Here is a 23,115-nt window from a genome sequence, read left to right as displayed (position 1 = left end):
TCAGTTCATTTTGCAGTATGTATTTATTTTCCTTTTTTTAATATCAGTGTGGGACTTGAGTTGGCCTGGACATTGTCCCTAAGCTTTTTTTTTTTTTTTTTTGTGCTGATCCTAGGGCTTAAACTCAGGACCTGGGCTCTGTCCCTGAGCTTTTCTGTGCTCATGGCTAGTGCTCTACCACTTGAGCCACAGCACTACTTCTGGTTTTTTCTGTTTATATGGTACTGGGGAATTGAACCCAGGGCTTCATGCATGCTAGGCAAGTGTACTCTACCACTAAACCACATTCCAGCCCTAATCTTTTTTTTTTTGTTGTTGTTGTTGGTTGTAGGGCTTGAACTTCAGGCTTGGGCACTGTCCCTGAGCCTTTTTGTGGTCACAGCTAGCTCTCTACCACTTGAGCCACAGTGCTACCTCTGGGTTTTGAGTAGTTCGTTGTAGATGAGTCTCAGGGGGACTTTCCTATTCAGGTTGGCTTTGAACTGCGATCCTCAGCTCTCAGCCTCCTGAGTAACTAGGATTACGGGTGTCAACCACCAGTGCCCAGCTTCTCTGAGCCTTTCTGCTGAAGGCTAGTACTCTACCACTTTCAGCCATAGTTCCACTTCTTGCTTTGGAATACCTTGTATTAGATTTTAAGGTGTAGATCAGTTCATTATTAATGATCACTTGTCAAATTTTATAAAACTTGTGGTCTTTGTTAGTCGTGTAGTACTATTGTTCATCTCCCAACATTATATTAGAAAAATCTCAACATTCTGAAAAGTTGAATGGCAATTTTAACATCTGTATTCCTACTACCTAGTTTCTGTGATTGTTTGGTAAGTTGTATTTGCTCTTTTATTATATTTTTGCCAGCCATGGGGCTTTAACTTAGGGCCTGGGCACTGTCCCTGCGCCACTTTGTGCTCAAGGCTGGTGCTGTACCACTTGAGCCTCAGCTCCACTTCAGGATTTTTCTGAATATTTGTTGGAGATAAGCGTCTCATGAACTTTACCTGACTGGTCTTGCTTCAAACTGTGATTCTCAGATCTCAGCCTTTTGAGTAGCTAGGATTACAGGCATGAGCCACAGGCTCCTGGCTTGCTCTTTTATGGATATCGTTCTAAGTGTGTGTGTATGTATCTCCATGTCCATGTTGGTCCATGTCCATGTGTTGATCCTGGGGCTTGAACTCAGCCTGGGTGCTGTCCCTGATCCAAGGCTAGTGTCTACCACTTGAGCCACAGCTCCACTTCTTGATTTTTTTTTTGCAGTTATTTGGAGATAAAAGTCTCACAGATTTTTTTTTGCCTGGTCTGGCTTTGAACCACAATCCTCAGATCTCAGTCTCCTACATAGTTGGGATTGTAGGCATGAGCTACTGTTGCTTGGCTTGTCCAACTTATTTTTAAAGGAGTCTCTAAGTGGGTTATAGAGATGGAGCACTTATTTTCATGCCTAGCCAATTCACATGTATATCATTGTTTAGTATTAATTTGTAGTTCTTTCGTTAATTTTTCTAATTGTATTTTATTCTCAGGATAATGTATAGAGGGGTTACAGTTACATTTGTCAGGTAGTGGGTGCATTACTTCTCGAACATTGATGCCCCTTGTTACTGTTTTAAGCTACTTTTCTTTGTTGTTTTTGTTCTCGCCTCCTTTTGTCTCCAGGGCTGAAGCCAAGTTCTGGGACAGATTTATGCCCTTCTTATACCTGAAATTTGTCATTTGTTCCCCCAGAATAGCGTGTAACTTGCTAATGGCATGGCAGTTAGGTAATTGCAAGTGCAGTTAGCATTTCTCTAGTGGAGCAGAGGAAACTGAGGGGAAGAGGGAAATTGAAAGAGGCTTAAGGGAGACAGAACAAGTGTGAATGGCTCAGCAGAGAGGTTAGGTCAGCTAGAAGTGAGGCTAAAACTGGATTGAACTGATAAGGCTACTCCGTTCCCCCCCACAGTGCTGATAGCCTGGAGAAGAGAAAAATAATTCCTACTCCACAATGGAGCTGGAAGGCACAATGCAAGTTGGGGCTTCCTGGAAAGGGGCATCACAGTTAGGCTTGATTCTATAGGCTGTCACAGGGCAGTGGCTTCCTGGTCATAGTCCAGCATCAGCAAAAGTTGGGAGTCATGAGATTCCAGGCCTGGCAATGGAACTTCTTGCATCTAATGAGTACATTACAGATTTTTCTTAGTAGGAATCGTTAAGATACAAATGTTACAGAAAAAGCCAGGTGTCGTGGTTCATGCCTATAATCCTATCTACTCAGGATCATAGCCAGTCTCACAAGTCCGTGAGACTCTTACCTCCAATTTATCACCAGAAAACTGAAAACCAGAACCGGGAGTGTTGCATGGCACTGGAAGTGGCAGAAGTGGTGTGGCGCTCTGGCTCAAGGGGTAGGGCTGTGGCCTTGGGCTGAAGAGCTCAGGGACAGTACCCAGGCCCAGAGTTCAAGACCCATGACCAAAACAAAACAAAACAAAACAAAAAACAATGAAAACAAATGTTACAGAAGCATGTCATATTAAAAAGGAATTTCAGCTTATTGAACACTTAATACTTGGCATTTACTTGTAAATGCTGTTTGGTGTTTAACTGTAGGCATTTGGATGTCCTTGTGTGATGTTCAGTAGACAAAGCCCTTCAGAATGGCACACATGTACGTGACAGCATAATCAGGAAGCACTGGCAGCCAGTCTCTATGTAACATCCAGTGTTTCTTGAGAGCCTAATTCCTGTTTTCCAATGTGTGTCTTATTTCTCAACTAGATTGTAAGCTCCTTGGGGGCAGGGACCATGTCTTAAACGAACAGCTGTCTGACAGTACCATCAATCTGGATCGCAGTCAAGATTCAGGAAGTAAGCAAACAAAAAATAAAAAAAGGCTTAGAACAAGGCTTAAAGTACAAGATGCAAAATCTGTGAACGTTATTGCTGAAAGAGTCTCCAAGCCGTCACATGCACTTATTTATTACATGAAATTCTGTACGGTGATGGTTGATTTCCATTTACAAAGTAAAAGAGTGACCCACTTAACTTACATAAGCACTTGATGTCAGTGACCTAGCAGAGAAAGACTTGATTGGTGAATGCACTGAACTCTTGACAGTCGTCTGGGGTCACTGCCTCTTCTTAGAGATCCTAAGGCATCAAACGAAGATTGAAATGATGCTAGGTGGACCTATTTAAGAAGGCCAGAAAATGTCAAGTATACGACTACTGGAAGTCAGTAAATTAAATATATTACATGTAAATACTGTCTATGTTTATTAAACTTTTACCTTAGTATAGAGAATAATGTAAAATAAGATAGAAGTTTTAGAATGTTTTTTCTTCCGTATTTCCTATTAAGTAATTTATATGAAAAACATTTGAAAGTGTAATTTAAATATGTGTGACACTCTTATTAACTGGAATTTCTGTTTTCAAGGACTCCTTCTAATGGAGCTGAAGGGCTGACTCCTCGGAGTGGAACCACCCCCAAGCCTGTGACTAACTCCACCCCTGGTAGAACTCCACTGAGGGACAAGTTAAACATTAACCCAGAAGATGGAATGGCGGACTACAGTGATCCTTCTTATGTGAAGCAGATGGTAAATGTCAATTCTAGGCATACACACAAGCGCATACATGCCTACACACATGCATTTTTTTTGGGGGGGGGTAGGACTGGAACTTGAATATTGATAAGCACTGAAAGTAATACTCTTATATCTCAATGATTTTTATTTTGCCACTTACTAATTAATACTTTTATGAAGGATACATTTGTTTTACTTTTCTATTTCTATTTCAGTTTCATTTATTTAATGAACCTTTGGACCTGAATTTTTCTGAATTGCCTTGTATGTTTAAGACAGTCTAGAACTCAATGCTAATTATAAAATTAAGACTTAAGTTGGGTGCTGTTAAATCTTGCCTGTAATACTAGCTATCCAGGAGACTAAGACCTAAGGATTGCAGTTTGGAGCCATCCCAGGCAGAAAAGTCCTCATGAGACTTTTTATCTCCAGTAAATTACTCAGAAAAGCCAGAAGTGGAATTGTGGCTCAAGTGGTAGAGCACAAAGAGGTCCAAGAGATGGAGTCTAGGTCTTGAGTTCAAGCTGTAGAACTGGCAAAAACAAACAAAAGAGCAAATAAATAAAAATTAAGTTTTGCTGAAGCTAAAGGTATTCTTTTTATTTTATTTTAACCATTAGTTCATATCGGATGTCACAGAAAATCAGTTTTTAAAAAAATTATTTATTTTAGGGCTGGGAGTTTGGCCTAGTGGTAAAAGTGCTTGCCTAGCATTCATGAAGACTCCTTAGTACCACATACATAGAAAAAAGCCAGAAATGGTACTATGGCTCAAGTGGTAGAGCTCTAGCCTTGAGAAAGCCCAAGGACACTGCTCAGGCCCTGAGTTCAAGCCCTGGGACTGGCCAAAAAAAAAAAAAGTGAATTCTAATAATACTGATAACATGATATATATGTATCTCACACCTCTTCACGTATAGGTTGGTTAATTTATATATGTTTTTTGAGTCTTGAGAGCCTAATTCTGAGCCTGTAGCTCAGGCTAGCCTAAAGTTCTTTTAATGCTTATTTGATGCCAACTAATGCCACTTCTGAATGCTTATGTAAGTAAACCAATTCAGGCATAGTGGCATACACCTTTAATCTTAGGGGGGAGTGCAAGAGGCTTGTGAGTTCCAGGCAAGCCTAGATCACATGGCAAGAACCTGTCTCTAAAAGAAGAAAAGACTAGTTCTGAAGTCAGGATCATTTTTCTAAATTAATGTTAGGCTAGCTGGGTTTTTGGGAAATTCAGAGAATATGGTTGAATCCTTGATATGCATGAATTGAATAATTCCTTTCTATAGGAAAGAGAATCTCGTGAACATCTCCGTTTAGGATTGATGGGCCTTCCTGCCCCTAAGAATGATTTTGAAATTGTTCTACCAGAAAATGCTGAGAAGGAGCTTGAGGAACGTGAGGTAGATGATACATACATTGAAGATGCTGCAGATGTGGATGCACGGAAGCAGGTGAGTGATGGTGCAGAAAGGAGTGAGAGTTTGTCCAGTGGTTCGGCAGATATCACAAGGGAAGAGTGGCAGCTTCATGTCCCTAGATCTTTCCCCAATATTTAAGCAACATTTTCCTAAATTAAATACATCATTAGTAATATACACTGATGTAACTGATTGTATCTAGGTATATGGAAGTATCAAGTAGAGTTCATCATGCCTCTTTAAAATATACAAGTAGTCTTCTGGGCTGGGAGTTTGGCCTAGTGGTAGAGTGCTTGCCTAGCATGCACTAAGACCTGGGTTCGATTCCTCGGCACCACATACATATAAAAAAGCTGGAAGTGGTGCTGAGGCTTAAGTGGTAGAGTGCTAAGCCTTGAGAAAGTCCAAGGACAGTGCTTAGGCCCTGAGCCCACACGAGTAGCCTTCTAAACATTGCTTCAACTCTAGCGAAGAAAAGATGTTTTGATTAGTTCTGCTGGGTGTCTGTGAGAATAAATCACAAATTCAATGGAAGTCCTATTTTAGAAGGAAACCATGTGAATGTGAGGAGCAGACAACCTTGTGTTTTGTTCCCAGCTACTTTTGAGTTACATTTACTTTCTCATAAATGGTATAAAGTTTTATTGATTACCCTGTTATTTATGCCATGGGTTAGCTTTTATTTATTTATTTATTTATTTATTTATTTATTTATTTATTTATTTATTTGCCAGTCCTGGGCTTGAGCTCAGGGCCTGAGCACTGTCCTTGGACTTTCTCAAGGCTAGAGCTCTACCACTTGAGCCTCAGCACCACTCCTGGCTTTTTTCTATGTATGTGGTACCGAGGAATAGAACCCGGGTCTTCATGCATGCTAGGCAAACACTTTAACCACTAGGCCAAACTCCCGGCCCCATGGTTTAGCTTTTAAATGAAAAGTCACTAGCTTTAGCTGAAGGGAAAGGGTGTGTGGAAGTCTCCTGAGTAACCATGAAGTGATATAATTACAGAGAATGCTCTGGTACACACTGGAGATTCTTAGTTTCTGTTGTGTGATGAGAATGGATCTACCAGTTATTTCTGTGGCCTTAACATTATTGTTCTAGAAACCTGCTCCACCTTTAGTTTTTGAGTGTACTTGATAAGAAGTGTCAAATACTGGATAGATGCAGTAATGGACATAAAATCTTTTTTCAGGCCATACGAGAAGCTGAACGAGTGAAAGAAATGAAGCGAATGCACAAAGCTGTCCAGAAAGATTTGCCAAGACCGTCTGAAGTAAGGATCCTGATTCAGGAAGCTTAATTGATTGGTGCTTTTTATGTCATTCATAAAGATTGTGAAACAAAATTTCATCTGTTTCCTAGAGTATAGTAAATGTCTCTTTGGAAATCATTAGTAGAGGAAAAACTTCACTTTTGAAAATAATTGCTATTTAGTGCATACTATAAATTATACATCATATCATTAGTATATTGCAGTGGTACATCTGGTAATTGTAACTTGTTTTAAAATTTTAGGTAAATGAAACTATTCTAAGACCCTTAAATGTAGAACCACCTCTGACAGATTTGCAGAAAAGTGAAGAACTAATCAAAAAGGAAATGATTACAATGCTTCATTATGATCTTCTTCACCATCCCTATGAACCCTCTGGAAATAAGAAAGGAAAAACTGTAGGCTTTAGTACAAACAATGCAGAACACATTACCTATTTGGAGCATAGCCCTTATGAGAAGTTCTCCAAAGAAGAGCTGAAAAAGGTATGTGTGAGCAGAGTTTCTGCTGTGGGCTGAGCACTTCTTAGATGCTGTGTGTTCTGGACAGATGTGAGCTTGCCTTGCTGGTGTGCACCTTCCTCCCACCTACATGGGAGTTGTCACTGGGTGTTTAGAGCCAGGCTGGCCAGGGCACAGATGCAAGAACCTGCCCTCAGGTATCAGAAACAAAAGGGCTGGGTGTCTGGCTCCAGAGGTAGAGCATATGCCTGCCAAGTGCAAGGCTCTGAGTTTAAACTCTAGTATTGCTTAAAAAAAAAAAAAAGTGAAAACAAACGATGCTTATACTATTAGGACCATGGTGCTTGACTTCTTAAAACCAATTTGCATTTACTTAGGGGTTTCTTGAATCATTTGGCTTAATATTGACACCTCCCTTTGGAAAAAAAACCAACAAAAACATCTGATCAGAATTCCTGGCCTCTGACTTGAGGGAGAAAAGAGACTAGTTTTTGTTTTGTTTTGTTGTTGTTGTTGTACTGGGATTTGAACTAAGGGTCTTGTGCTTGCCAGGCAATGCTCTTATTCCTTGAGCCAAAGACTCCCTCCCCCCAGCCTTTTCCTCTTTGATGTTTTCCCAGTAGGCTTTTTGCTTGGGTGGGCCTGGTCCCTTATCTTCCTGTTTACACTTCCAGCTAGCTGGAATGACAGGTGAATACTACCACATCCAGCCCTTCATTGATCAAGATGGGGATCTTGTCAACTTTGTGCATAAGCTGGCCCTGAGCCATTAACCTCTCGATCTCGTAAGAGATCTGTAGGTTACTACAGAAACAATTAGAGTTACAGTTGTAACCACTGCACCAGTTTGGACTAGTTAGAAGTTTTCCACTGTCTAGCATTTATGGAATTTAAACTTACTGAATTTCTGGTTGTAAACAGGCACAGGAAATTCTGGTACAAGAGATGGAAGTGGTAAAACAAGGAATGAGTCATGGTGAGCTCTCCAGTGAAGCTTACAGCCAGGTGTGGGAAGAGTGCTACAGTCAAGTTTTGTATCTTCCGGGGCAAAGCCGATATACACGGGCTAATCTAGCCAGCAAGAAGGATAGAATTGAATCACTTGAAAAGAGGCTTGAGGTCAGTATCCTTTGAAAGTTCCAATTCAGATAGATTTTGATTAGAATAATGAGCTAAATAATACCGCTGGTGACAGCTTCAGTTTTTTTCCACTGGTTATGGGACTTGAACTCTGGGCCTGGGTGCTGTTCCTGAGCTCTTCAGCTCGACTAGTGCTCTACCACTTGAGCCACAGTGCCACTTCTGGCTTTCTGGTGGTTAATTGGGGATAAGAGTCTCACAGACTTCAGTGTCTGGGCTGGCTGTGAACTGTGATCTTCAGATCTCAACCTCCTGAGTAGCTAGGGTTATAGGCATGAGCCACTGGAGCCCAGCTACAGGTTCAGCTTTGTATTGCCTCTGAACTACTTGTAGAACATTACACTGAAGTGTTTGATCTTCCTTGGCCTTTTTCACTGGATTTTCAGAATTGCTCATTTTCTAAAGAATGTACTGCAGGTTGATGACAGCCTTTTTTGTGAGAAGTGATATTCCTAGGATGACATCAGGATAATGTCTTTTATTGGTACAAAGGAGTTTCTTTTTTTTTAGCCAAGCCAGCATAGAGCTTTGATGCTTTTCTATTTCTGTGTATTTTTTTTTTCCTCCTTGGGGCTTGAACTCAGGGTCTGGGCGCTGTCCCTGGATCTCTTTGTGCTCTAGGCTAGCACTCTACCACTTGAGCCAGAGTGCCACTTCTGGCCTTTTCTGAGTAGTTTACTGGAGGTAAGAGTCTTCATGGACTTTCCTGCCAGGGCTGGCTTTGAACTGTGATCCTCAGATCTCAGCCTCCTGAGTAGCTGGGATTACAGGGGTGAGCCACTGGCATGTAGCATCTATTCCTATATTTGTATTCCTTATTCCTATACATTGGAGTTAGAGAGAGGAGCTGGATTACCTAGTTAGCTAGTTTAATGGCTGCACTGGTTTCTGTGATTGAGAGACACACTAGTTGTTTCATGATTGTGGTTCCTTAATATAGTTGGCATGTTTCAAATTCCAGAATCTATGCAGGCATTTTGCCAATCACAGACCACCAGGCTGCCTTGTAGATTCTTAATGGTGGTCGTTAGGGGTGTTTTTTGAGCCAAGATGGGATTGTATGTAGAATCAGACAATTTTATGCAGAAAATAGCCTCAGTTTCCTCTTTTATGTGATCAGTAGTTTTTCTTAGATGGCAATTTGCAAGTATTGTTATTTTGGGCCAAATCCAGCTATTAGAATTACTTGGGGTAGTTGGGCTTTGTGGAGCAAGAGAAATGAGCAGGAATACAGTGTTCTTTTAATTTGGAAGTCATTTATTTGAAAGTCTTAATTTAACCTTTAAGATCACATCTACAGACACCTAGTGGTTAGTGCCTCTGAACTTTTGCTTCCTGTTTAGTGGGAAGTGAGTATTTCTGAAGTAATTCTCACTTTTCGGGGAGCTAGGTTCAGCTGCTAATAGTGCTAGTTGTCCTACCAGCTTCCAGCAGGATGTGCTGTTGCTCTATGTTTTAATCCACAGCCAAAGTCAGGGGCACAGAACCCATCAGTGGTTGAATTGTAAGTGATACTTTGTGTTCTGTAGGCTTCATTTTTTATAAATGGTAGTTAGCAGTGTGATCCTGATCTAAGGTCAGCATCAGAAATGATTGGAAAGCTATTTGGAAAGCTTCCTTGAAACAGTTGTATATAAATACTTAGATCTGTCACTTAGTTTGAAAATCTTTTCATTTGAGGTGGGTAAACTTTTTCTGCCACAAATGGCAAGGACATTTTGTGCTGTTTAAATTTAAAAAAAAACAAAAAACAAACCAAACACAAAACAAAACAGTTTTCCTCCTAAATCTCATTTACTTTGTCGAGGCACTAACTTTTCTGACAGCAAATAAATGTGTCACAGAGCAAATGGTGCCATAAAGTACAGTAATTTTTATTTCTGTGAGGAGTTGGTCTTGTGAATTTGAAGGGAAAAGTACAGAAAGAACCACTGCTGTTCTTTTAGAGATTTATTTGGGTCGTTTATGAGCAGCCATTAAAAACATGTGGTTCTCTTTGTTCACTTCAGTACCAGGAACTGAAATCTCCCGTTGAACTATTTTTGTTGAAGGATTGGTGAATTTGGAAGAATGTTCATAAAACAGTCTGAAGTAATTTTTCTCCCCCTGACTCTTGGATAACTTGTGCTTTATTGTTTATCCAGCTAGTTACTTTTAAGGAATACTTAATCAGATCCTTTAACTTAGTAAACTCTGCTTATTTCAAATGAAAGTTTATTAAATCTTGAAGAAGAAAAGCAACCCAAAGACCCAAATAAACAAATCCCCCGTTTTGTCTCCATCCCTAATTCAGAACTAGGTTTCTCATAGCTTTTGAAGACATAGTTTTACTGGTTTGAAATACATAAATATTTTATTTCAATTGTGGTAATTCTTTCATCATTTCAGTTGATTGCTAAATTATAAACATTATTCAAAGTTTGTTGTGGGGAAGGAACTCCAGTTGTATTGTATAAACTGAATGCTATTCTCAAATTATCCATTCCACTCTCAGGTTCAGGGAGATAGGCTTTTCTGGGCAAGCTCAGCACCCCATAGTTGCCAGTGTTTTGATTTTTTTTTTCTGCCACGAACTTTGGAACAGTGAATCTAAATTGTGGCCCTATCACAGCTCATCAAGTCAGATGAAATCCAGCTTTGCTGCCACTGGTGTCTCCTAAATGGATTAAAAAATATGCCTTGAGGTTTACATTGGAGCTGGTCTTTCAGCCATTGTTCATGATTAATATTTGAAACCTAGCCCATTCCTGAAAATCCTAGGATACCCACTTAAAATGTGGAGAACCTCCTCCGAGATTCTGGGAAATGTGGAATGCCTGTGTGCTCATGTTTTATAGTCTCTTAAATGCAGAGACAGTGTGCCTAAAGGTCAGAAATGGAAAGGACCATTGTACCCATGCCTATGTGTTGTATTCTGCCTCGGAGGCAGCTTGCCAGATGCCGACGTGTTAAGGAGTGGCAGAGGAGGCAGAAGTGATAGCCAGTATCAGAGAAGGAAAGGAGGTGAATGCGCAACACAGCATGCTGAGAGCATTTTAACATGAGTTGAAGTGTTCTGTGCACCTTAATGCTTCTGAGGACATGACAGGTGACTGCTAGGAGAAGTAGTGCCAGATAAACTGTCCACTGGGGGCTTAAGTTACCTTGGAAAAGCGTGATGTGGGAGAACTCATATTTTTTGGATGCCACCTAAGTGAGTCATCTCTCTATTGGGAAGTGCAAATAGAATTTGAAGTGTTGTAATTTGTTTCTCCTTCGAGTGATAGGAAATCATCTGAAGACATAATTATTTTGAGTGAAATAATTTCTAGTAGGTGCAAAAGTGAAATGAAAAGTCTTAATTTAGGCATGCCATTAAATTTAATAGTATTTCAAATAATATCTAAACTTCTGTGTTGAGAAAGTTTGGCTGCAAAGTGGATTTTGTCATGTTAGCTATAAAAATGGGAAACATGTCCAGGAGTAATACCTCTCCCTGTATTTCACTGGCATAGTTGTTGTAGCCCACAGATATTAGGTAACACTGACTTCTTGGAAATAAAGTAACTTAAAGAGCACAGATAACACATTAAAAATTCTTCTCCCTGTGTTTGTAACTCTTCTGAGGACCCTGACTTTCTGGAGGGTTATATTTCAGCAGAATTGGCAGCACAATGGATTCCATTTTCTCAGCAATTTCCATTTTGAAGGCAGATACATTTACACAGGAAAACCTTTCCTTGGAGTGAAAATGAGGGGTATGGAATGAGTTAGTGGGCAGTGCTGGTCAAGGGCTCTGTGCAGAAGATATGTCATCAGGATGATGCTTACATGGCTTGTAGAGAGGAGAGGAGGGTCCCAGTCCCGTGGGACTCTGGTTTCCAAGTCTGCTTTCCTCTGCCATGACTCTTTTTTTCAAGGCTTTGATGGATGGTTGTTGTTGTTGTTGTTTTTTTTTTTTTTTTTTTTCAGTTGTCTCTAGCAAGAACTGAGAGCTGGATCAGAGATTTCCTTGGTTTAGTTGTGTTGCTTGTGATTCTTCAGCCCAAACTGGATCTGCTTCAGGCTGTTGGGACTTCACTGTCTCACATATGCCATAAAACATGCTGGTGTTGTTTTGTTAGTGGATTACTGACCCTGGAGAGGTTGTTAGTTAGGGACTGCCTGTTGGCTTACTTTCAGGGATTCATTCTGCTGGCTGCTCACTCTGATAGATGTTGACTGTAATCTCCTACTGGAACTTGCTCTCATCGGTAGAGGGAAGGTTCAGTGAAGAGACTTCATGCCAGTGAGGAGTCTGGAAATGAGAGGAACTACTTGTGACTTTTGTTTGCAAATGTGGTGATAGGACCATATCTTTCTATTATAGAATCATGTTGCTGAATGGTGACTGGGGAGTGGAGCTGCCATCCACTGTGTATTTATTTTGGGTATTGTTAAACCTCTTTTTATAGTGGTGTAGGATTCAGTTCTGAGCCCCTAAGCAAGAGTTTTAGTGAAGGATGCTCTAAGTGTTTCTGAACCTCACTGTAACAGACTTAAACTAAAGACAGTGTTGGAAACCTAAGGATAATGTGTTTATTTTGGAATTACTTAGACTTAGTAACCTTAGCAAACTCAGTGAGCTTGAAAGTAACAGTTACACTTTTAGAAGTCCCATACAGCTCCCTTTTATAATGACCCGAGGAAACACTTACGGTTTCGCTGACTCATCTCCTGGGGATCATAAATTTTCCATGGGTCTCTTGCCAGGCTTTTAGACAGTTTCTCTTCTATACATTAAAAAAAAGTGTGGACATTTTTCTAAAAATAATACCTGTCTATTCTAGGAAAGTTAAAATAGAAGAATATAGTAGTCTTCTATCTAACATAATCACCTCCCAACATTTTGTGTGCATATGTATGTCTTTTTATTAGTGTGTAGGTGAAGAGAGGAAAGATTAAAACTGCATATTGATACTTCATTTAATACTACAATATTGTGAATATGATTTTTTTTTTTGTTGGTTGTAGGGCTGTATTCAGGACCTGAATATTGTCCCTAAGTTCTTTTGTTTAGGCTAGCATTTTATCACTTTGAGCCACAGTGTCACTTTTAGTCTTCTCAGAGGTTAATTGGAGATAAGAGACTCACTGACTTCCTGCCTGGATTGTTTTTGAATTGTAGTTCTCAGATCTCAGATCCTTGAATAGCTAGGATTACAGGCCACCTGTGCCTGCCCATGAATATAATTCTTTTTTTTTTTTTTTTGCCAGTACTGGGGTTTGAATTCAGGGCCTAGGCATTGTCCTTGAGCTTTCTCAAGACTAGCACCCTACTGCTTGAGCCACAGCACCACTTCTGACCACTTCTGGCTTTTTTTCTGTGTATGTGGTACTGAGGAATTGAACCCAGGACTTGATGCATGCTAGGGAAACACTCTACCACTAGGTTATGCTCACAGCCCCATGAATATGATTTTTTAAAGGATCTTTTTTCTCTCAAAAGTTTGTAGCAAAGATCGTATTTTAATAACTAAACACAGGTTTCATTTTGCTCATATTCTTTAAAAAGTCATTCCCTGTAAATTTTTTCAAAAATGTTTATTTTCAAATAGGCTTATAGTTTAAGAGTAAAATAATTGGGAATTTAAATATAGAATCTGGGAAAGGTTAAAAACTTGCTTAAGTGTCAAAAATTTTTTAAGTGGGTGTTGCCCCAGGTCCCTGCCTGTCCCAGCAGAGAGGAATGAGGAGCAACAGCAGTTACCAAGGTCCTGTGGTCAGGGTCTGGAGTGATTGGCTTTTCAGGGACCCATATGGTAGCTTTAAGCCATTCAGTCTCACAGGTTGAATTTTTTTCAGGTATGCTTTTTCCCCTCTGTGCGTTGTGGGGCTTGAACTCTGGGCCTGGGTGCAGTCACTGAGCTCTTCCGCTCAAGGCTACCTCCCTCCCATTGAGCCACAGCCCCACTTCCCTTTTACTCCTTTTAATTGGAGATAAGAGTCTCATGGTCTTTAGTGTCTGGGCTGGCTTTGAACCTTGATCCTCAGATCTCAGCCTCCTGAGTAGCTAGGATGACAGGCAGGAACCACCACGCCTGGCTTAGGTATGCTTTTATCTCAGGCTAGAGCAAGGAGAACATGTGGTTCCTTGTTAGCGGTGTGCCTGAGGTGGGCTGTAAAGTAGGGTACCACTGCAGAGCATCAGCGCACAGTGACTGATGTGGGTCTCCCTCACTTTGTTTATCTGTGAACCTTGGAAGGGTAATAGTTTTTGCCTAATGGAAGTGGTAGTTTGAGGAGAATGAAATGAGATACTAGCAGAGAGCAGTGTGAGCAAGTGTGTCTGCAAACCTCGGTTCCCTCAGTGGTGGATACCTGGCTGAAAATTGTTCACCCTCAAGAAACAACTTGAGCTGGGCACTAGTGGCTCATGCCTCGCTACTCAAGAGGCTGAGATCTGGGCTGGGGGTGTGGCCTAGTGGTAGAGTGCTTGCCTAGCATGCATGAAGCTCTAGAGGGTTTGATTCCTCAATAACACATACACAGAAAAAACCAGAAGTGGTGCTGTGACTCAAGTGGTAGAGTGCTAGCCTTGAGAAAGCCCAAGGACAGTGCCCAGGCCCTGAGTTCAGGCCAAGGACTGGCAAAAAAAAAAGGTTGAGATCTGAGGATGGAGGTTGGAAGATAGCCCAGGCAGGAAAGTCTGTGAAATTCACATCTCCAATTAAGCACCAAAAAAGCTAGAAGGCTTTCTGTGGCTCAATGAGCTAGATTTGAGTAAAAACGCCCTGAATTTCAGCTCCAGGACTGGCACAAAAAAGGTAAAAAAAAGAAGCAACTTCATTGTGCAATGGGTGTTAAAAGTTCTCATATTCTGTGTGTTTTAATGAATGTCTGAAGCTGGAGACATGGTTGGTTTTTTTTTTTTTTTTGGCCAGTCCTGGGGCTTGAACTCAGGGCCTGAGCACTGTCCTTGGGCTTTCTCAAAGCTAGTGGTCTGCCACTTGAGCCACTTAAGCACCACTTCTGGCTTTTTCTGTGTATGTGGTACTGAGGAATCAAGCCCTCTAGAGCTTCATGCATGCTAGGCAAGCACTCTACCATTAGACTAAACTTCTGGCCCACATGGGTAGATTTTGAAAGAGAGATTGTTATACCCAGCAAGACCTAACGTTCAGATTTTTGGTTATTGCAAATGGGTTTTTTGTCATGGATTTCAGTTTATCATTTTATGTTTATGTTTTGATATATTGACATGCTTTTGTAAATATTAATGGTTCCATTATAGTTCATTACATTGTTGTTTCGTGATTGGTGAATAGTTGGTCATATGTTAACAATCCCCTTTAGAGTAGGCATGAATTTTAATAAGATTTTGTTGTTGTTGTTATAAAAGTGGTGTATAGAGGGATTACAGTTGCATAGGTCAGGTAATTGAGTACATTTCTTTTTGGAAAATGTCACACTTTCTCTTGCTGTCTCCTGGTTTTTCCTCCCATCCTCACCCACAAGTTGTATAGTTAGTTCATTTTCAACAGTGTCTGGTGAATATTATTGCCGCATTTGTTCATTCTTTGTTCTTCCATTTCTTTGTCTCCCCTTGCACTTCCAAAGACATATAAATGAACAATCAGAACGAAAAGAAAAGAAAACCACCACCAACAAAAAAACCCTTGTTTCCATTGCCCGGAAATTGTCTTTTATTACAGGAATTTTCAAATCTGTCCTGAAGTAATTAGACCAATGTCCTCTGTCCTTACCCAACTTTAGCAAACATTAAATTGTGGCCCTTCTGGTGTCACTACTTCTCCTGATATTATTCCAGATGCATGATGCTGTTGAGAGAACTGTAGAAACTTTGTGATCTGTCAGCCACAGCATTTACATTCTCACACACTGATGTGCTGACATATTCTCATTCGTCTGCTTTGGGTTGAATATTACCTTTTACACTGGATGAAGTCAGCTTTAATCGGTCAGGTGTTGGTCTGCTTTAAATTCCTAATAGTGATAGCGAACTTAATTTTATTTACGATTATTGGAGCCTGGAGCTGGTGGCTCACACCTGTAATCCTTAGCTACTCAGAAGGTTGAGATCCGAGGATCTCAGTTCAAAGCCATCCAGGGTAAGAAAGTCTCTCCAGTTAACCACTAGAAAAATCTGACAAGGAGCTGTGGCTCAAAGTGTTAAGAGTGCTAGCCTTGAGCAAAAGAGCTTAGGGATAGTACCCAGGCCCGAGGTTCAAGCCCCATGACCTACCAAAAATAAAAATGATTGGAAATGATGTGTTGATATGTATTTAAAGCACGCTAAGGGGATTCTGAACTTTGATTGGCAATATATATGAAAGACAAGCTGGGTGCTAGTGGCTTATACCTATAATCCTAGATACTCAGGAGGTTGAGATCTGAAGATTACAGTTCAAAGCCAGTTCAAAACCAAGCCCTGACACAAAAAGTTTATGAGACATTTTTTTTTTTTGGGTTGGTCATGGGATTTGAACTCTGGACCTGGGCACTGACCCTGAGCTCTTTAGCTCCAGACTACCACCCTACCTCTTGAGCTACATCCTCACTTCCAGTTTTCTCTTGATTAATTGAGGGTGAGAGTCTCTGGGTCTTTAGTATTTGGGGCTGGCTTTGAACCACTGATCCTCAGATCTCAGCCTCCTGAGTAGCTAGGATTACAGGTGTGAGCCACCACACCTAGCTTGGTGAGATTCTTATGCCCAATTAACCACCAGAAAACCAAAAGTGGCACCATGGCTCAAGTGGTAGAGTACTAGCCTTGAGCCAAAGAGCTCAGGGACAGCACCCAGGCCAGAGTTCAAGCCCCATGACTGACAAAAAAAAAAAAGAAAAGAAAGACAGCATATCATGGAACTTACTGGATTTGTTACCTTTAGGAGAAAATGGTTCCATTACCAACTCACCTGTGTTTAGTTTTTCAGGTAAAGTACAGAATAATGAAAGCTTAGCTTTCATGAAATGCTGGAAGAATATTTTCAAAGGAGCTTTGTGCATAGGTTATGCTTGTAAGGCACATGATAGAGTGGCATTTCCCTGTCATTTATTTAATTTGTAATAAACCAAGCTAGAGACTGGGTAGATATGAATCAAGTACTACTTTTCTAGTAGAAGCACTAAACTTTCTTTTGCTGGATACTTTTTTTTTTGGTGCAGTCGTGGGCTTGGCACTGATCACTGTCCTTGGGTTTTTTCTCAAGACTAGAGCTCTACCACTTGAGCCACAGCACCGCTTTTGACTTTTTTGTTTGTTTGTTTTCTATGTTGTGGTACCGAGGAATCGAACCTGGGTCTTCATGCATGCTAGGCAAGCACTCTACCAATAGGCCAAATTCCTGGACCATGGATACTTTTTTTTTTTTGCATATTCTGACCATAAAGCATTGAGAGTGAGCCTGCATTAAAAAAATAATATTGATTGATTGATTGCCAGTCCTGGGCTTGAACTCAGGGTCTGAGCACTGTCTTTGGACTTTCTCAAGGCTAGAGCTCTACCACTTGAGCCTCAACACCACTTCGGCTTTTTTTCTATATATATGTGGTTACCGAGGAATTGAACCTGGGTCTTCGTGCATGCTAGGCTAGCACTCTATCTAGGCCAAACTCCCGGCCCCAGAGCCTGCATTTTTTTGAAACCAGATGTTATATATCACAGTTGTTGAGAAAAACTGTATATTTTGTTTTGATTGACTTAGTTTCTAAACCTATTCAGAACATCTTTGGTATGATTTTCATGTCAGTTTTTTGCATTTGGTAGTATTTTCCATGAAGACCATTTCTGTTTAAGTATCCCCATTTCATTTAATGTATGAGAGAAGAATAGCATTTATATTATCATACTGAGAGAGACAGAGGAAGGAGGAAAGGCTTAAACCTCATCATTGTGTGTTGTGTGTCAAAATGAGGCTTTTGCAGATCACTTCGAACTCGGATGTGGTTATGATGTGGGCATGTAGAATATATTCCTGTGTGTTAATGGATGCAGCTCTCTTCTTGCTATTCCTCCCTCTGAGTAGGGCCTTTCTCTGCCTGCTACACCAGTTTATAAGGTGCCAGAATGTTGATGAAAATTTTGTTTTTATTCTTCTGTTCTTTGGTGAATTACACACTTTTAATTATTTCCTTACAATTTTAGGAGGGTAGCTCATATATGCCCGGCACACATATTTAATAGAAAAATGTTGTTTTTCTTAGGGTTTTTTTTTTTCGTTGTTGTTGTTAACCTTTTGTTTCCTCAGAATTTTTGTTATTGTTATCAGGAATGGGATTTTTTATTTCCCTTGAAGCTTCTGACATAGTACTTTTGTATATGGAAAATATTATGCTTTGTTTCACTTACAACATGATAATTGGATGGGCTGTTACCACAGTTATTAAAAATGGCCAAGTTGTCTAATGTAGAAGCTCAGTTTTGAGGTATAAATGCTGCCTGTTCAAAATCAATGCAGAGGATTGATACCAGATCATATTTTTTATTTTTTTGCTAGTCCTGGAGTACGAACTCAGGGCCTGAGCACTGTCCCTGGGCTTTCCTCAAGGCTAGTGCTCTACTACTTGAGCCACAGCACCACTTCTGGTCTTTTCTGTGTATGTGGTACCTAGGAATCAAACCCAGGTCTTTGTGCATGCTAGGCAGGCACTCTACCACTAGGCTATACTCCTGGCCCAAATCATATTTGGGGGGGGCATTTTTTATTAAAGAATTTATTAACATTGATTTTTATATCATGTCCCAAATCATATTTTTTAAAACATAGTCATCTTCCCATACCCTAAAAACTAAGACTTGCTTTGAGATTGAATCGTGAGTGAACTTACTTTAGAGAGATTATAGAGGATAAACTTCAGGTGTAATGCAAGATCCTTCTTAAATTAAATTTGTGCCATATTAGTTGAAGTAAGAGGAGCTGTCATGTAGTTTTGTTTTGAGGCTCTGTTTAGTCCTTTAGTGTTTTGCTTTTTTCACATATGTTGAGGTGATCTTCCCCTACTCCCCCAGATAAACAGGGGTCACATGACAACTGAAGCCAAGAGAGCTGCAAAGATGGAAAAGAAGATGAAGATTTTGCTTGGAGGTTACCAGTCTCGGGCTATGGGCCTTATGAAACAGTTGAATGACTTATGGGACCAAATTGAGCAGGCCCACTTGGAATTACGCACTTTTGAAGAACTCAAGAAACACGAAGATTCTGCAATTCCACGGAGACTAGAGGTAGCACTTTGTGTTGTTGCTTCAAAGCTGCAAATAACTGAATGATCAGAGCTTTGCCATTTTCCTCTTCCTGGTAGGCTTTCTCTGAAGTGTGTACTGGAGGCCTTCGTCCAGTTAGACCTGCCTTGTGATGTATATGCCAGGCAAATGATGGAGGCCTTCCCTTTCCTCACCTCCAGTTCCATGTGGATACTCTAGGAAAGGGAATAAGTACTGCTGGTGCTCTATCCCACTGACCTAACCATATCCCATTCATGTCCCTAGAAGAGGGTAACTGAAGCCATGTCCTTTTGTAAATGGATTCTGTGAACCTCAGAACATTGAATTCTTTTGGCCAAGTTTTGTCCATCTCGCCTCAGTGAGCCCAGTTCAAGGCAGTCAGGGCTTATTTAGGATATTTGTGTGTGCTGGGAGGGTAGTAGTGGCTCTTTATTGCATTAGCAGCAGAGATTTTACAAGATGTTAATTTTAACAAAAGCAAAGAAAAGGATGGTTACAAAAGTGTTTTGTTTCTTTTTTTTTGGCCAGTCCTGGGCCTTGAGCTCAGGGCCTGAGCACTGTCCTTAGGCTTTTTCCTCAAGGCTAGCATTCTACCACTTGAGCCACAGCACCACTTCCAGCTTTTTTCTATGTATGTGATACTGAGGAATTGAACCCAGATCTTCATGTGTGCTAGGCAAACACTCTACCACTAGGCCAAACTCCCAGCCCCAGAAGTGGTTTTACAACAAAAATCTTTGCTCCTTGTGATTCTCTTTCCAGGGATGTATTCCTCCTGGGTGCTCAAGTATCTTGGCTGTCTCTAGGATGGCTCTGTTTCATCAGATTTTTTCACTTTCTATGAATGTACATGTGAAGTTATTATTTCATCTTTTCTTCTCTCCAAGTGTCTTAAAGAAGATGTGCAGCGGCAGCAGGAAAGAGAAAAGGAGCTTCAGCAGAGGTATGCGGACCTACTGCTGGAGAAGGAGACATTGCAGTCCAAATTCTGAAGCACACTTTGTGTCTCTCACAAGACAAAAGAATCACTGGTTTCCATATCTGCAAGGCTGAAATGGATGCTTGTCTTCATTGGCAGATTTACCTACCATCTGCAGTTTTTCAGTTGTTTATTTTAAATAATTTCAAATCAGTCTTACACATTCTGTATAAGGACTTTTAACTACACAGGATGGACCAGGGTTTAAATTATTAAGCTGAGCATTCTTTTACAGTGTCATAGTTGTGTTTTTTAGTTTTGGCCTTTCATTAAAAAAGAACATGATTGAAGTGTTGCCTGTGAGTAACCCCTTGAATAAAAAGATGTCAAAACTGAGAATGTAGCCTTTTTGTAAAGTAAATAGTCAGAAGCTGCCCACAGCAGATGCTGCTCTCGGGGGTCACACAGTGACTGTAGGGACTCAGCTGACATCCAGTCTGCGTTCTTCGGGGGCAGTCCTTTGTGTTCAGCAGAGTATGCATTGCTCTACACTGTGAGTCAGATGAATTTGGTTCTTCACTCTTCACCTTTACGGTGCTTACCTAGCTCATGAATTAGAACTTCAAAATGTTTTTTTTTTCTTTTTTTTTTTTTTTAGGGTTTTTTGTTGTTGTTGTTGTTGTTGTTGTTGTTGTTAGTCCTGGGGCTTGAAATCAGGGCCTGAACACTGTCCTTGGACTTTCTTCAAGGCTACTGTTCTATCACTTGAGCCACAGCACCACTTCCAGCTTTTTCTATGTATGTGGTACTGAAGACTCGAACCCGGTCTTTGTGCATGCTAGGCAAGCACTTTTCCCACTAGGCCAAACTCCCGGCCCCAAAATGATTTCTTTTCTATGAGTTTTTTTGCTTTTTGCCCATCCTGGGGCTTGAATTCGGGGCCTGGATACTGTCCTTGGGCTTTCTTAAGGCTAGTGCTCTACCACTTGAGCCACAGCACCACTTGTGACATTTTCTGTGTGTGTGGCACTGAGGAATCAAACCCAGGGCTTCATATGTGCTAGGCCACTCTACCATTAGGTCACGATCCTGGCCCATGTTTTCTTTTTTTACAAAGTGTTTCCCCCCTCCCTGCCTCCCACCCCTCAGGCATAAAGGTTCCAGCTTCATTACAGCTCTGTATTTAGCTTACTTATCAAGTACTTAAGTGCAGAATATGAAGAATAAGCAGAAGTGGGAGCAGATAATTTTGTAAGTGTATATATATATATATATATATATATATATATGTATAAGATGATTTAGTAGCCAGATATGGTGGTGCACACCTGTAATCATAGCACTCAGGAGGCTGAGACAGGAGGAGCAAAAAAGGTCAGGGCTAGCTTGGACTACATAATGAGAGACCCCTATCTTAAAAAAAAAAAAAAGAAAAAGTCCCAAATCCTGACAACAAAAAGGGTTTACTCATTTACTTTGTCTATAAGCTCAATGTGTGAATTCAACATGTGGTTGAATTTTTGCCCCATCTGACTGTTAAAAGGAGGCAGGAGAGACCTGCTCATTCACTAGCTATTTATTGAATAAATGTCCTGTGCCAGAGAAAGAACAATGAATAAAATAGACATGCTTCTGATTTTATTTTGTGGAGTTTACAATCTGTGGAGTTTACAACAAATCTAAGTGTTTACTGGCAGTGGAGATGAGTGTTATTACAACAAGGTCGTCCTTGTAGAGGTGAAGTTAATTTGGGAAAATGAATATAAACAGGGAGAAGTATCAGATCCTGAGTGTCAGCTTCTGTGGAGAAGTGAAAATAGAACCCATGTGAATAGGGAATGATCAAGATCTGAAGAGCTAACACTTGAGGTAATACTTGATCACCCTTTTAGAGAGAGCCATCCTCTGACCTGGGAACAGGAGGGCAGTGTGGCAGGAGTGTCAAGAATGGCCTTACTGCAGGCCATGCTAGGCCCCGGAGTATAAGGACACAGGAATTGGGTCTCTGTGATGGGGGACGAATGATACATTTGTCTCATTTTGCTGGAGGTAGCAAATGAAAAGTCAGTTAGTGGGGGATTCTTGACACAGTATTCCAGACAAACTCATGCAAAAATTGAGGTGGGGGATAGAGATTGGAGGAGAGATTAAAGGGGTCCTATTTCTTAAATCTTCGAACATATTTTCCCAGCATCATTTAATTCTCAGACTTTAATTCTAAGTTTTCTAGGAAATAATATCTGAACAGTGATACTCTCATAGCTTCATTAAATTTTTATTGCATGTTGTGGTAGTGGATATGTTTAGTTAGAACGACATTAGATGGTGGTGATGATGTATTCTTGTTTTATTTCTTTCTATTTTGAATGAAAATGTTCGCTCTGCTTTACTTTTTTTTTTTGGCCAGTTCTGGGCCTTGAACTCAGGGCCTGGGCATTGTCCTTGGGCTTTGTCAAGGCTAGAGCTCTACCACTTGAGCCGTAGCACCATTTCTGGCTTTTTTCTATGTATGTGGTACTGAGGAATAGAACCCGGGTCTTTGTGCATGCTAGGCAAGCACTTTACCACTAGGCTATTATTATATTTTACTAGTTGCACAAAGGAGTTTCAATTCAACAAACTAGTTCATAGGTATAATGCATCCTGCTCAGTGTCACTCTTTTCGTTATCTCCATCTCGCCTAACCCCACCCCGTAACCTCAAGTTATGTGGTTCCATTTTCACAAATGTACAGTGAATATAATGGCTGTATTGTTTTAAATAGGCTGTTTTGAGTTAGAGACTATCTTAATAGTGTTATGTCTGTTTTTAGAAGTTTGAATTAGAAAAAGCTGTGGAATATTGTCAAATAGATTTTTTGGCATCTGTTAAGATGATAATATATAGTTTTTCTATGTAATGATTACTTACAAAAATAGGTTTTCCTATATTAAACCATCTTCCTGGAACCAGGTAGATTCATTAAAAAAAATTAAAACATTTATTGTTAATTTGCATATTATGTAGACCTGTATTAAATGGGCTTAAAATAGTTAATCTAATTGTACTGATAATCACCATGTTCTTATTACATGGAAGTTAATGCCTACAAACATCACCAATTGTTCTCCTTAGTGTGTATTGCATT

At 40.3% G+C, this 23,115-nt stretch overlaps 1 protein-coding gene across 1 annotated transcript in view; it reads left to right on the top strand.

Annotated features, from left to right (window-relative positions):
• Nucleotides 1-21,424, top strand: part of Cdc5l (cell division cycle 5 like) — a 41,339-nt gene extending 19,915 nt beyond the window's left edge. Inside the window, exons 10-16 of the mRNA XM_090355554.1 lie at nucleotides 3,419-3,581; nucleotides 4,856-5,020; nucleotides 6,185-6,265; nucleotides 6,508-6,750; nucleotides 7,648-7,845; nucleotides 18,857-19,069; nucleotides 19,957-21,424. Coding sequence (XP_090211680.1) covers nucleotides 3,419-3,581; nucleotides 4,856-5,020; nucleotides 6,185-6,265; nucleotides 6,508-6,750; nucleotides 7,648-7,845; nucleotides 18,857-19,069; nucleotides 19,957-20,061 — 1,168 coding nt within the window. The 3' untranslated portion in view covers nucleotides 20,062-21,424. The remainder of the gene's footprint in view (nucleotides 1-3,418; nucleotides 3,582-4,855; nucleotides 5,021-6,184; nucleotides 6,266-6,507; nucleotides 6,751-7,647; nucleotides 7,846-18,856; nucleotides 19,070-19,956) is intronic.
• The last annotated feature ends 1,691 nt before the right edge of the window (nucleotides 21,425-23,115 follow it).

Source organism: Megascapheus bottae, chromosome 22 (assembly GCF_031878675.1).
Source record: "Megascapheus bottae isolate mThoBot1 chromosome 22, mThoBot2.hap1, whole genome shotgun sequence".
Classification (NCBI taxonomy): Eukaryota; Metazoa; Chordata; class Mammalia; order Rodentia; family Geomyidae; genus Megascapheus; species Megascapheus bottae.
Note: the sequence above shows the minus strand (reverse complement) of the source record. Positions and strands in the feature narration are given on the sequence as shown.